Genomic DNA, 13,993 nt, shown 5'->3' on the forward strand with positions numbered 1-13,993 from the left:
CATGCCTGGCATGTCCGTAGCCTGCTCTCAAGGCTGACTGCTTCCCACACATATGTTGGCTTGTTTAAGCCTCAAGCCCTCGATCCTTTGATGAAATACAATAATTTCATTCCTATGGTTTTCAATACCAAAAACTCAACCTCCAGGAAGGCTAAAGTCTAATTTGTACTCCAAACCAAGTAGCAGTGCAGTTCGCTACTACTGAGGCTGAATCCATAAAGACTTCAAGACCACGACCAGAAGACAAGTTATTATATATAATACCCTAGAAGGCCTGAAACATAATTATCATATACATAGCTGGTCCTTCAGAGCTTTTCACCTATAACATGTTTTTTGATGAAAGTTATTTAATGTACTGGAGATAACTGTGACTTACTGATCAAATATTTGAATACTTATACTTACCTGGGATTTCATTTCTGCTGAAAGAAAAAGGAAGAACAGGACTCACCTAAAAAAAACAAACTTTAGAAATGAAAGTAAAAATCTTATCACACACTCTCACTTTTGGAAGCAGCATAGAGGGGCAGTCAATGGTAAAACACTGGTGAAATAGGTCAAAACTCTAGGCCAAAAATCCATTATTATTATCGTCAGTGACAGTACCACAACTGTGCCCTTCATAATTAATAAGCACTCCTAACAATCTTCATTTGGCACCAGATGATGTGTTGAAGAGAAACACTCTGGGAGGTTTTGAATCACACTTGGTATTTTGTTAGCCAAGTTACAGGAGAATTTTTAAAGTGGGGGGAAGGGAAGAAGGAAACGGACCAGAAAAAGAATTGAAGCCATCATCTACAGACCAACAAAGCACTGAGAGTTCCAAACGTTATGTCAGACACTAAAGTGACTGATAGAGGCTCAAGTGGTTTATAAAACCTATAAAAAGACTACACCAGCAAAGTCCCCATTTATCGGTAGAGTTCAGAAACTAAAACAAGGAATATTTTAGCCTAAAACCTTATCTCAAGAGAATCATATACACTTCACATGAATAAAAATACCTGAAACCAAACATTTTTAAAAGCTCCAATACCCAAAATAGAAAGAAAAAAATTAATTCAGAAGACTCAATCAATCCGTGATAATCACAAAACGGCCGGGCAATCTCTATCTCCCTTCCACACTAACCATCCATCCCCTGGAAGACCAAGGGAGATCAGACCTTCCAGACTTACCTTCCAGACCTTCCAGACACCTGGCTGCTGCAAAATTCGATGGAGACTCCTTGTGGAACAGCAGTTTCGCATCTCTTGGGTCTCTCCCTATCGTGATCATGCAGGAATCAAGTCTGGCTGTGCTATTCCTTATCATTGTCTGTCACCCATCTGCACCATGCTATTGAAAAAGTAGTTTCCTTTCCCCCAGAAGGTTGAGGCTCAGCTACAGGGGTAATTCTCCTGGGCACACAGTCATTATTTAGGCCGACTCAGTGACTTCAACAGGCTTAATCATGTGATCAGGTTTGTTGCCAGCTGCATAATGCTCCCACATGTGTAGATAGAGCCGCTCTAGTTCCATTGTGTATTGTTTGGTGTTGAACAGAGGGCTAGATGTTCTCTGCTTCCAGACTTTGCCACGAATTTTCTTCAGGTATTCGAGATCAGTTCCCAGTTTCACAGCTATCTCTTCATATTCTTGCCGATTTTTAGCAATCAGCTCAAGACAGCCTAAACAAGTGAGCTGGGAACCTGCAACTCGGGAAGCAAGAGTCTCTCCTGGCATAGTCACCATGGGGGTCCCTGCCCAAAGGACATCCATCCCTGTGGTGTGGCCATTACAGAGTGGAGTGTCCAAGCAGACATCAGCCAGCTGGCCTCTCCGAACATGTTCCTCTTTAGGAGCAACAGGGGAAAAAATGATACGGTTCGGGGGAAGGCCCATATTTTGTGCGTACTGTTGAATATTAGCTTCTCCTGCTGCTGGAAAACGCAACAGCCACAGTACACTATTGGGAACACGCTTCAGAATATTTGCCCACATCTGCAAAGTAGATGGGTCAATTTTGTATAACTGATTAAAGTTACAGTACACAATGGCATCTTCTGGTAACCCATACTGAGAACGTGTGGTTACAATAATGGTACGGGGAACCTCCTCTCCAGTGGCAGCCTTATTGTTGATCAGGGTAGTTGCCAGGCCATTGCTAATACTGAATCCATTTATTGTAATCTGAATTTGTCCTCTGTTAATCATTTCAATAACTGCTTCTGCAACAGTATTCATAGGAATGACAGGCATATTAAGAGCTGTATTACTGCTGTCTGTGTTGTCTTCTCCATCAGGACATTTCATCTTGACTATTTGCACATCTGATAGACTATCAAGAAATGCTTGGAGGCCGATGCCATTCAGCACAATCCGATTGTCATAAATGTGCCCATTGGACTTAAAATCGATGACGGCTTTTTTCTTCAGGTGCGGGAACATATTAGCATGATCACCAATAAAGAACGTATGGGGCATATAAGCCAGTTTCTCAGAATACTGCTCAGCAACTTCAGCAGGTGACGTTTCCTGATCAGTGATGATATAATCCATGAAAAGCACGCCACTAGTCCCAGGGTACCCCAGCCACATTGCCTGAATAGGAGCTGGCCTGAGAGCAAAGAGTTCATTTCGAGCACCCCTGGTATAACCATTCATATTTACAAGGATGTGTATACCATCTTGATGGATGCGATCAGCTGCTTTCCCATTGCATGGAATCTGAGAAAGATCAGTGAAATGATTGGCTTCTGCCATCACCTTCGCTCGGAAGTTTGTGCCATCATGTGGGCTCAGGGCATGACAGAATATCTCAAATTTATCAGAATTGTGAATGCCTGGAATAGACTGCATAAGGTGAGAAGTAGGATGGTTCCCAAAGTCAGAACTCACGTATCCTACATGCAGTCGACCGTCACTGAGCTTCAAGTCTTTTGGATGTTCATACGGTGGTTTATGAAGGGCACTTATATTAGCCAAGCAGAGGTTCCCATGCCTCTCAGCAATAGCCTTCCTGAAGCCATGAGGAAGAGGATAGAGCATACTATGATGAGGCTGCACAGAAGGCAACCTATTCTTCTCCAACTGGTCAGCCACAATGCTGACCAACTTCTTCATTCGCTCATCATAGTCTGTCCAATCACAGACAACCTGCAGGCAATGAGCCAAATTACAATAAGCGTCAGGAAAATCAGGTTGAAGCTTCAGAACAGTGCGATAAGAAGCAATTGCTTCTGGAATATTCCCTGAATCCTGGTGAATGGAAGCCAGATTGCTGTGGGCATCCGCAAATGCAGGGTTGATCTGCACGGCACGAGTATAACACTCTAAGGCTCCCTGAACATCCTGCATATCCCATAGAGTGTTTCCCATATTACAGTACGCATCAGCAAAGGTAGGACTGATTCGAATAGCCTCCTTATAATGCATCAGAGCTTCGTGCAGTTTTCCCTGCTGCTTCAATACACTTGCTAAATTTGAATGGGCATCAGCAAAGTCTGGGCAGAGCTCTAATGCTTTACGATACAAGCGAACTGCCTCTTCACTGTTTCCCTGTTCTCCTTTGATATTGGCTAGGTTATTCAGAGAGTCTGCATGGCGGGGACACAGCCGGAGAGCTGTATGATAACAATCTTCTGCTTCAGCAACACTGCCCTTCTCTTTGAGAGCGTTGGCTAGGTTGCAGTAAGCATCAGGGAAATGTGGTTGCAATTCAATAGCTCGCCTGTAGGTGTCTATTGCCAGATCCATCAGGCCTTGCTCATAGTATACACAAGCCAGGTTGCCATGTACCACTGCATGATTTGGACTCAAGCTTAGGGCACGAAGGTAAGCTGCCACAGCTCTGTCAAAAATCCGTGCCTCATTGAAGACATTTCCTAAATTGATATAAGCATCCAGAAAATTGGGGTCAAGGGTGACAGCCTTTTCAAAGTGATGAATTGCAAGCCAAATCTCCCCTTGTGCATTGAAAACACAGCCAAGATTACTCCAAGCTACTGCAAAGTTCGGTTGCATCTCAATTGCTTTCAAATAACATGCCTTGGCTTCTTCTAAGCCACCCAGGGCTTTGAGCAGGTTCCCCAGGTCACTGCGAACACAGTACAAAGAAGGATTGTACTGAAGAGCAGAGACGTAAGCTTGTACTGCTCCTTCCATGTCGCCTGCTGCTACCAAAGCGGCTGCCAGGTTAATATAACCATCGATGAAATCTGGTTTGAGACGCAATGCATGCCGGTAATGCTCAGTTGCTTCCTGCAACTGCCCTCTTTCCTTGTACACATTCCCCAAATTCGAATAGGCTTCTGCCAGAAGAGGGTTCTGTTTAATTGCCAGAGTACTAAAGTGGGCAGATCTGTCCAGCCTTCGACACTGGAAGTGTATAGATGAAAGTAATAAAAGTACACCAGTATTGCCTGGCTCTTGTCTCCAGAGCTGCATGCAGTGTCTCTCAGCTGTCTCAAAATCTCCTGCCTGATATTCTCGATGTGCCAGCTCAGCTAACCCTTGGAAGGAAAGCATACGTTTCGTTGGTTCTGTGCTGTCGGCCACGTTGCCCACGGAAGACGCCATCTGGAGCTTCTGGAGAGAGTGAAAAAAGGGAGTAATTGAGTCCCGCTGCCGCCACTACTGGCAAGAATGTTTCTAGTGGTAGCAAACACGAGCGCAGCAGCCGTACCACTGCTTTGGCACGCTTAAGCAGCGGCAACAGTTACAGGCACCGAACCTTAGGAACTATGGTTGGCCATCTACCTCTCATGCTCTTGAAATCTTAATTCTTAACCCTGCCCTCTTCCTCCATTTTTCTCCTAATCAGGGAATAAAAATTACCTATCCATTTGCCTTAGAAGAAATCAAAAGTCAGTAGGCCAAACACTTTTCAAAATATTGTTTTCTGTCCAGTTGGAAATGAAATACATGATTGACTTTTCTTCATCATTCATATAGTCAACGTGGAGAACATTAGGGCCGTGAATTTCAATACAGTAAGATGAGAAAATTTTAAATTGGCCTTCCCAAACCACTAATAAGTAACCGATGTTGTATAGAATGCTAAAATCTTAGAGACTGAGTTTGATATTTTAAAAGTTCTGCAAACATTAGCTAATTTCTCCTCATCAAATTTCTCATGCCTCAAACCTGAGTATCACTTTTTAAAAGATAAATTTATTTTTATTTATTTATTTATTTTTATCTTGGCTGCGTTGGGTCTTCAGTGCTGCGTGCAGGCTTTCTCTAGTTGCGGCGAGTGGGGGCTACTCTTTGTTGCGGTGTCCGGGCTTCTCATCACAGTAGCTTCTATTGTTGTTCCACAACTCTATGGGTTCCTTTTTAGGTCCTACGAAGAACCCTAGAAATTAGTTCATGTCATTATAGGTTTTTGCAAAATTGTCAAAAGTGAGATATTTTTATTTCCATCAGGTAAGTCCAGCGTCTATTTCTTTGTCAATTTTCCTTCTATCATATTCTGCTATGTTGGATCATATTGGATTGGTCACAGGCTTTCTTGAAATCTGGCTAAGGAGATGTTTTAAGTGAGGCTATTATGTGATTTTCAGACACCACCATATGTAACTGACTATATAATATCCCATTACAGGAATAACTTCCAGTACTCTTACTGACTACTCTACTGACTTAACTAGCACAAGACACAGAAGCGTAAGGACAAAAACCACCTTACAATATAGCCATGTCTTGCACTTCACAGCTCTCAAAGCATGTGCGTTTGAAGAAGAAAAAAAGAACTGAAAAGTATAAAACCAGAAGTTATTCTGTGGAAAATTATTTCAATCATCAGGCATGTGAAGGATAAGTCAAAGATTCAGTTTTCTTCAATGCTTAGTCAAAACGGAAATTTCCTTCTGTCAAGAATATACCCCAGGGCTTCCCTGGTGGTGCAGTGGTTGAGAGTCTGCCTGCCGATGCAGGGGACACGGGTTCGTGCCCCAGTCCGGGAAGATCCCATATGCCACGTAGCAGCTAGGCCCGTGAGCCATGGCCACTGAGCCTGCATGTCCGGAGCCTGTGCCCCACAACGGGGAGAGGCCACAACAGTGAGAGGCCAGCATACCGCAAAAAAAAAAAAAAACCCAATATACTCCAGGGGCTTCCCTGATGGCACAGTGGTTAGGAAGTCACCTGCCAATGCAGGGGACACAGGTTCGAGCCCTGGTCCGGGAAGATCCCACATGCCGCGGAACAACTAAGACTGTGTGCCACGACTATGGGGCCTTCGCTCTAGAGCCCGTGAGCCACAACTACTGAGCCTGCGAGCCACAACTACTGAAGCTTGTGTGCCTAGAGCCTGTGCTTTGCAACAAGAGAAGCCACCACAATAAGAAGCCTGCACACCGCAACAAAGAGTATCCCCCAGTCGCTGCAACTAGAGAAAGCCTGCGCACAGCAACGAAGACACAACACAGTCAAAAATAAATAAAGAAAGAAATAAAAGAATATACCCCATCAATAATGTGTGTAATGGAATGGTGTCAATGAGTATTTTATCAGAATTCCTGTAATGCACAAACCTATAGCAGTACTGAAATCAGTAATGCATTTATAATAGTAAATATTTATGAGGAAGTAATCCATAGAGGTTTTCTCAAAGTTAACAATGAACATTAATGCGACATTATCAATAATAAATTGTGATGCTGAAATAAACTTTTCTAAACTATTAATAACTAAAAGCAAACTCTAATCAACCATGTGAAAAGAAATCTATGTCTATAAACTACAAAGTTTATTTCTTACAATTTTATTTCTAAAACAGGAGGCAGTTAAAGAATATATAGCTACAAGAGTGGGGAAAAAGTTTTATAGAGACACATCTGGCAGTAGTTAATTTTCAAATGTCATTTTTCTAGATTTTGTGACACCTATAGTATTGATATTTCAAAGCATTTAACAAATTGTAATTTGAAGATTTGCTACTTCCAGGTAGAGTAAAATATTTTGAAGCAAAACAACATTTCCACTGAGAAAAATTTTAAAAGCCAAATAAAATAGTCAGCATTCAATCAAAAAGTTCTAGACATACCAAGAGATAGAATCATATGACTAAAATTCTAAGAAAAGAACAGATAATACACAAATATTTATATAAGATATTGTGTATATTTATCAGGAAAAGTCTTTATCAAGAAAAGACTTTTAAATCATCAAAATTAATATTACATTTTATTTATTTGTATATTTTATTTATATATAGATATTTAGATATTTATATAAAGAACTTAAAGTTAAAGCTCTAGTTAAGGCAGTGACAAAAGCAGTAGCAGTGGCAGTGAAAAGAAATGGTTATATTCAAGGATATTTTGTCAGTAAAAGTCCAAGATCAAATGTCTGACTGCATACATGGGATGGATAGACGGTGTGGGAAAAATCAAAGTTAACTATAGAGGTTCTAGTGAAGATGGGGTTGCCATCCCCCAACCCAAGGGGTTGCTATCATCCCCAAGGTCTAGGAGACTCAAAAGGAAGGTCATGGTCGAGGAAAAGTTAATTGCTGGGAAAATAAGACTCCCAGTCTCTCCAGCTCCTTACACTAGTTTTTTTTTAAACATCTTCATTGGAGTATAATTGCTTTACAATGGTGTGTTAGTTTCCACTTTCTAACAAAGTAAATCAGTTATACATATACATATGTCCCCATATCTCTTCCCTCTTGCAACTCCCTCCCTCCCACCCGCCCTATGTCACCCCTCTAGGTGGTCACAAAGCACAGAGCTGATCTTCCTGGGCTATGCGGCTGCTTCCCACTAGCTATCTATTCCTTATACCAGTTTTGTTTTTCTGCTCATATACGTAGCAGCATTTCATTCAAGGGGAAAGTCATTGATCTGACTGGTCAAATTAAACACCATAGTTCAAGGCACATTTACAGTGGTTAGTTCCTCCACAATTTAGAAAGTAACGTTCACAATTTCCCTCTTCCTACACTGTGGAACACATTGGCCATTCCTCCAAAGTTTCCACTCCATAGAGTGGACCAGAGATGACATTAGCCCAGAACTGAGAGCTTGGCATGAGATGGTGTCAACCCCACCTAGAGCTCTGGCATAAGTTATGACCCAACCCAGCTCTACAGAGAGTTCTGCATGGAATCTTGTCTCAGCCATAATAATGTGATTCTGTTTTTCATTTGGTTTGCTTCTTTGCTTAACTTTCCCTGGCCACTCTGACAAACAAAATTTCAGGCAATCCTGGGCCACTCACTAACTTTATTCCATCTAATGTTATCCAGATTCCCAAGAAAATTACTAACTATAAAGGGGGAAATTTGGAACATGGTGAGTTTTAGGTGCCTGAAATATACAGGTAACTGAATCCAGTTAAGTAGCAAATTATTTGGATCTCAAATATGCCAGTAGAAGAGCAGACTAAGCTCAATTTAATGTACTCTTACTGGAGACACATGTAAATTCTGGGTCAGTTTTCAAAATGTTAAAAGCACATAGCTGAGATTAAAAGAAAGAAAGGAGCACCTGCATGTTTCAGAAAGTAACAGAGAAATTAAATCCAGAGAAATAAGAGCAGACTGATGTGTATGCGTTCTGTTCCTTAGTAGAGGCCTTATGTACATAGGGGCTGGAGCTAGAAATCTAACATTACCTTGAGGCCAGGAATTTAGACTCAGGATGGAACAATATGGAGAAGTTAGTACAGATATCCTACAGAACTTTCATGAGGAACTGCTTAGTCCATTAAGAGGGCCAAGGGAGGTGGTGAGGAAGATTGATATCTCTTGAAAACCTTCAGGTACAGAAAACATCAGCACCTCTGAAAAGTAGGCCTGTCCTTCCCAGAGTTGTGATGGCCAGGTTGTCACTAACCTGTAAGGCCCTGTATGAATCAGAAACTGCAAGGAGAGGAATTCAAAGAAAACCAGATGCAGGATGGGTGTGGCAATAAATCCTAGGACCCTATCAGAAACAAAATTAAAACCACTCTAGAGGGAAATTTTAACAAACCAGGGCAGAGAGTATCCTAACCAGAATAAAATAATAATTCTGAGGAAGTTCCTTTACTTATTTAAGTAAGATTCAATGCATTTCCATGGCCAGGCCCTTTAGAAGAATTCTAAAACATATACAAACAATTCATTTACATCTTATATATCCCACCATCCAGAGCAAAATTCACTTAAGAACTGTACTGGTGGAAATTGGGCAGCACTATGGAGAAAATAAAATGTGTTTACCATCAAAAAACATGAAGGTAAGAAAGATAATGTCTAATTTTTTAATTATCCTGTGGTTTCTTGAAATCTTTTGGAAACCCAAACTAGAGAAACCTAGGAGGAAATGAAGATTTAAATGTTTAGAGATTTATCAACTCATCTATAAAAGCTTTATTAATCTCTTCTTTTAATAACATTCCTGAGAGGTATAAATGTGTCCAGTGATAGGGTTGAATAAGCCTGAGAGAATTTCAATTGTTTACTATTCTTGGTCAGCTCTTAAGACCTTTCAGGAGCATCTTGATTTTCATGGCCTCATCCAACAAAAGCAGGATATTTTACAGAAAGTCCTGGGCCACTTTTCGGCTTGCTTTTGTGTTTATGCTTTTGGTTTTTTCACATCGGGCGGTACATTAGGCTACCTATTGCATACTCCCTCATTCATGCATGCATTCACTCAAACAATATTGACTGAGTTGAGACATTTAATTAACACTCAATAAATGATGTTTAGATGAATGAATGCGCTTTCTATCAAAGTAAGTGTAAGTACTGAGAAAAATTACAGAATGTATGATCCCAGCCCCACAAAAGCTTATAACTGTGTTGAGGATATAACATATGCTGATGAAATAAGTAATATATCATATTGGACAGGGTCTAAGTTCAAAAATGAGTTTTTATAAATAATCAGAGCCTAAGGAGCACAAAGAAGGGACAGTTCATTATGGCTTGAATCTATCAATAAATGTACATTTCAGATGAGATTTGAGATTGACCTCAAAGAAGAGGACTTAGATATATGAACAGAGAACAAAAAAGGCATGGTGATAGCATGTGCATAGATAGTGTGGCCAATATTTATGTTCTTCATTAAAGATAGTCAGAGATAACCCAAATGTAACTGTTTCCATGGGTCCATTCTCAGTATCCAAAGAAAACGGCAAATCCTATCTTAGTAAAACTAATGAAAAACACAGTCTTTAACAAAGAGATTGTGAAGGAAAGGGGGAGAGAAAGGCTTGCATCCCACACCACACAACAAAACTTATTGAATTATTTGTTTAATTGTCTCCCTCTGAAAATTTCCTCTCCCTCTCTCGGTACGCGTCTCTTCTCCCACATCTGACCACACTCTACCAGCCATCTTTCCAGATCTTTCCAGAACTCTCCATCCTAGTTTCATTAGGCCACAATTTAAACATCTCACAGGTCTCCAGGATGCATCCCCATCACTTATTCCACAAAGACAAACAAAGGACACTTCTCAGGATCACGTTTCTTTGAAGGAAGAGGTCATGAGGAGTGATTATAAATAATATAAGGTGGAGAGCAGTGACTTAAAATACCATTTTTCACCTTAGAATGTGAATACAGGGAACTTTGGGAAACTAGAAAATCTAGAAAGGATTCACTGATAATTATTTATGTTCAATGAATAAAATAAAATGTAATAATACGGCTGAACTCTGACAGATTCACTTTTTCAAAAGTTGCTTTCACACACTTTCACTATTGGGATGTTTGATAAACACACCTTTCCTTCTTTACTTTCTTCTTTCTTTGCAGATACTGGCACCAAACTTTCAAACAATAACAACCTTCCCATAAGTCCCTTGCCAGGCAAGGTTAAGGTATAACAATCCAAACAAAGTTTTGAAGAAGATAACTGCTTGAAAGCACAGGAAAAGAGCTGGGTTTCTCTTATTCAACAGTCACATAATGAGTAATGTGTGAATTGGTTTAAAAAGTCTCTCTGCATGAGGGGCTAAGGTTAAGATTAGAACTTCTGAGGCCAGAAGAGCAAAATGACTACAACAATCCACATATTTTCAAGAGCTGCCCTTTGGATGTGAGGCATTGATTTTTCCCACTATTTTTTCAGCAACCCAACTGGTGTCTTTATTAAACGACATAAGAGAATACAGTGTGGCCAAGAAGGCTTAGATTTCCTTAGCCCCAAGTCAGATATTCTCCAGTGACTGTCCACTCAAATGAAAAAGAGAGATTTACAAGAGGAAACTGGATACAACTGAGTGTACTTTAATTTTACCTGAATTATTTGTTTTGTTTTCAATTCTCCGCTGAAGTGCCTACATTAATATATCTTTAAGAGCATTTCCTTAAGTTGAAGTATTCATTCAGTATATTCATTTACTATAATTTAGAAAAGCCAAATGATTTAGACAAATTCATTTCTATATTGCCACAACAGTGTATTGTGAACTAAATGACACCTGGCAGTTCTTTACTCAGATACTAACTCAATTAGAAGGCAGAACAAGGATACCTACCCATTCAGGGAAGGATAGGTCACTTAGCCTCTGTAGCTCTCTTAGGTCTCTTATCATCACAGTAACAAATTGAAGACTAAAAACCATATGATTATCTCAATAGATGAAAAAAAAGCTTTTGAAAAAAATTCAATATCCATTCATGGTAAAAACTCTCCAGAAAGTGGGCATAGAGGGAACACATACCTCAACATAATAAAGGCCATATACGACAAGCTCATAGCTAACATACTCAATGGTGAAAAGCTGAAAGCATTTCCCCTAAGATCAGGAACAAGACAAGGATGCCCACTCTCACCACTTTTATTGAAGGTACTTTTGGAAGTCCTAGCCACAGCAATCAGACAAGAAAAGTCAATAAATAAAAGGACTCCAAAATGGAGAGGAAAAAGTAAAACTGTCACTGTTTGCAGATGGCATGATCCATAGAAAATCTGAAAGACACCATCCAAAAATTATTAGAGCTCAAAAATGAACTTGGTAAATTTGTAGGATACAGAATTTATATCTAGAAATCTACTGTATTTCTATACACTAACAGTGAACTATCAGAAAGAGAAATTAAGGAAACAATCCCATTTACAATCGCGTAAAAAAGAATAAAATACAGAAGAATAAATCTGCCTAAGGAGGTAAAAGACCTGTACCCAGGGAACTATATGACACTGATACAAGAAATTAAAGATGACACAAACAGCTGGAAAGATATACCATGGTCACGGATTGGAAGAATTAATATTGTTAAAGTGACTATCATACCCAAGGAAATCAATGGATTCAATGCAGTCTGTATCAACATATCAAGGGCATTTTCCACAGACCTAGAACAAATAATTTTAAAGTTTGTATGGAAACACAAAAGGTCCTGAATAGCTAAAACAGTCTTGAGAAAGAAGAACACAACTGGAGGAATCATGCTCCCTGGCTTCAGACTATGCTACAAACCTACAGTAATCAAAACAGCATGGTACTGGCACAAAAACATCGATCACTGGAACAGAATAGAGAGCCCAGAAAGAAACCCATGCACTTATGGTCAATGAATCTATGACAAAGGAGGCAAGAATATGCAGTGGAGAAATGTCTGGGCTTCATTAGGGATGGTTTCATCAATTAATTTGTTTTCTTAAATGGACCATACTTTTCCATGTCTTTGTATACCTTGTGATTTTTTTGGTTGAAAATTTGTCTTTCAAATATTATAATGTGGTATCTATGGAAATCAGATTCTCCCACTTTCCCAGGGTTTCCTGGGCTTTTGATTGTTGGAGGCTGTAGTAGTCTGTTTGTTTAGGGACCTTTCCAAACTATTTTTGCAATGACTGTTTTCCTTATCGTATGTATGCACCGAAGTCTCTGTTCCTTTAGTTCATGTTTAGCTAATGTTTTGACAGAGATTTCCTTGAATTCCTGCACCTAAAACAAACAAAAATAAATACACACAAGCACATCCACATGCACACCCAAAACCACACACCTCTGCCCATTGTGCAGATTGCTGGATCACTCCTTCAACATTTAGCTGACCTGCATTGAGTTCAGGGCTCAGCCCATGGTAAAAGCTTAGAGACTCCTCTGGTGTTTTCAGAACATGCATCTTATCTCGAGTATGCATGTGGCTTTCCTAATTTCTCTGGACACATGTGTACTTTTTGTAGGTTCTAATTTCCCAAAGAATCTCCCCCAACTTTGGCTCCTGCATCTTCTGTGGTCTACTGTATTTCAATGCACAGTCTTCTGCCCCAGCCATCTGTGCTTTGTTAGTTCAACTTGCACTTTTTTGAGCATTGACCGCTGCTTTTCCAGACTGTGTTCCAAGTTAGCTAAGACAGAGATAAGCATCTTGTGTCAGTCCTTCAGGTAGCTCCCAGACAGGTTAGAACAGATACACATAATAATCTGAGAGTACAGTCTCTTCTGCTCCCTCCTGAAGCAGGATTGAGGGTCCCATTCTAGGAATGGTCTGCTGTTACTTTAAGACTATCACTGCATTAAGACTCCACCACTTTAAGACCATCACTACACTAACAGTGGATGGGGCAAGGGCAAGTAAAAATGCCACAAAGCTTTCCTGCCATTTTCAAATTGCCTCTTCCCTGGTTCACTATGTGTTTGGTTGCTATAAATCTTTGGCTGATTTCAGGACTAAGAGAAACTCAAAGAACCCCACAGCAAAAACCAGTATAATCAAACTCTCAGAAGCCAAATGACACAGAAAGAATCTTTTCTCCCAAAGGAGAAAGAAAAAAGAAATTTGTTACAAAGCAGGGATCCTCAAAAAGATTAGAGCTAATTTCCTCTATGAAACCACGGAAGCAAGAGGCCAGCCATATTTAAAGTGCTGAAAGAAAAAAAATTGTCCACCAAGAATTCTATATTTGGCCAAACTGGTTTCAAAACGTAGGGAGAAATTAACGCATTCCCAGATGAACAAAGGCTGAGGGCATTTATTTTACAACTTCCTACCACTGCCCTATGAGAAATGCTAAATTGAACCTTCAGGTTGAAATGAAAGGACACT

At 40.1% G+C, this 13,993-nt stretch overlaps 1 protein-coding gene across 1 annotated transcript; it reads right to left on the reverse strand.

The window, feature by feature from the left end:
* Positions 1–1,377: 1,377 nt before the first annotated feature.
* Positions 1,378–4,684, reverse strand: LOC308609848 (UDP-N-acetylglucosamine--peptide N-acetylglucosaminyltransferase 110 kDa subunit-like). Its single transcript, XM_081259136.1, has one exon. It carries the CDS (start codon positions 4,564–4,566, stop codon positions 1,426–1,428), a length of 3,141 nt encoding a protein of 1,046 aa, XP_081115262.1. The 5' UTR covers positions 4,567–4,684; the 3' UTR covers positions 1,378–1,425.
* Positions 4,685–13,993: the final 9,309 nt, after the last annotated feature.

This window comes from Mesoplodon bidens (genome assembly GCF_964165515.1).
Source record: "Mesoplodon bidens genome assembly, contig: HAP1_SCAFFOLD_723, whole genome shotgun sequence".
In the NCBI taxonomy this organism is placed as follows: domain Eukaryota; kingdom Metazoa; phylum Chordata; class Mammalia; order Artiodactyla; family Ziphiidae; genus Mesoplodon; species Mesoplodon bidens.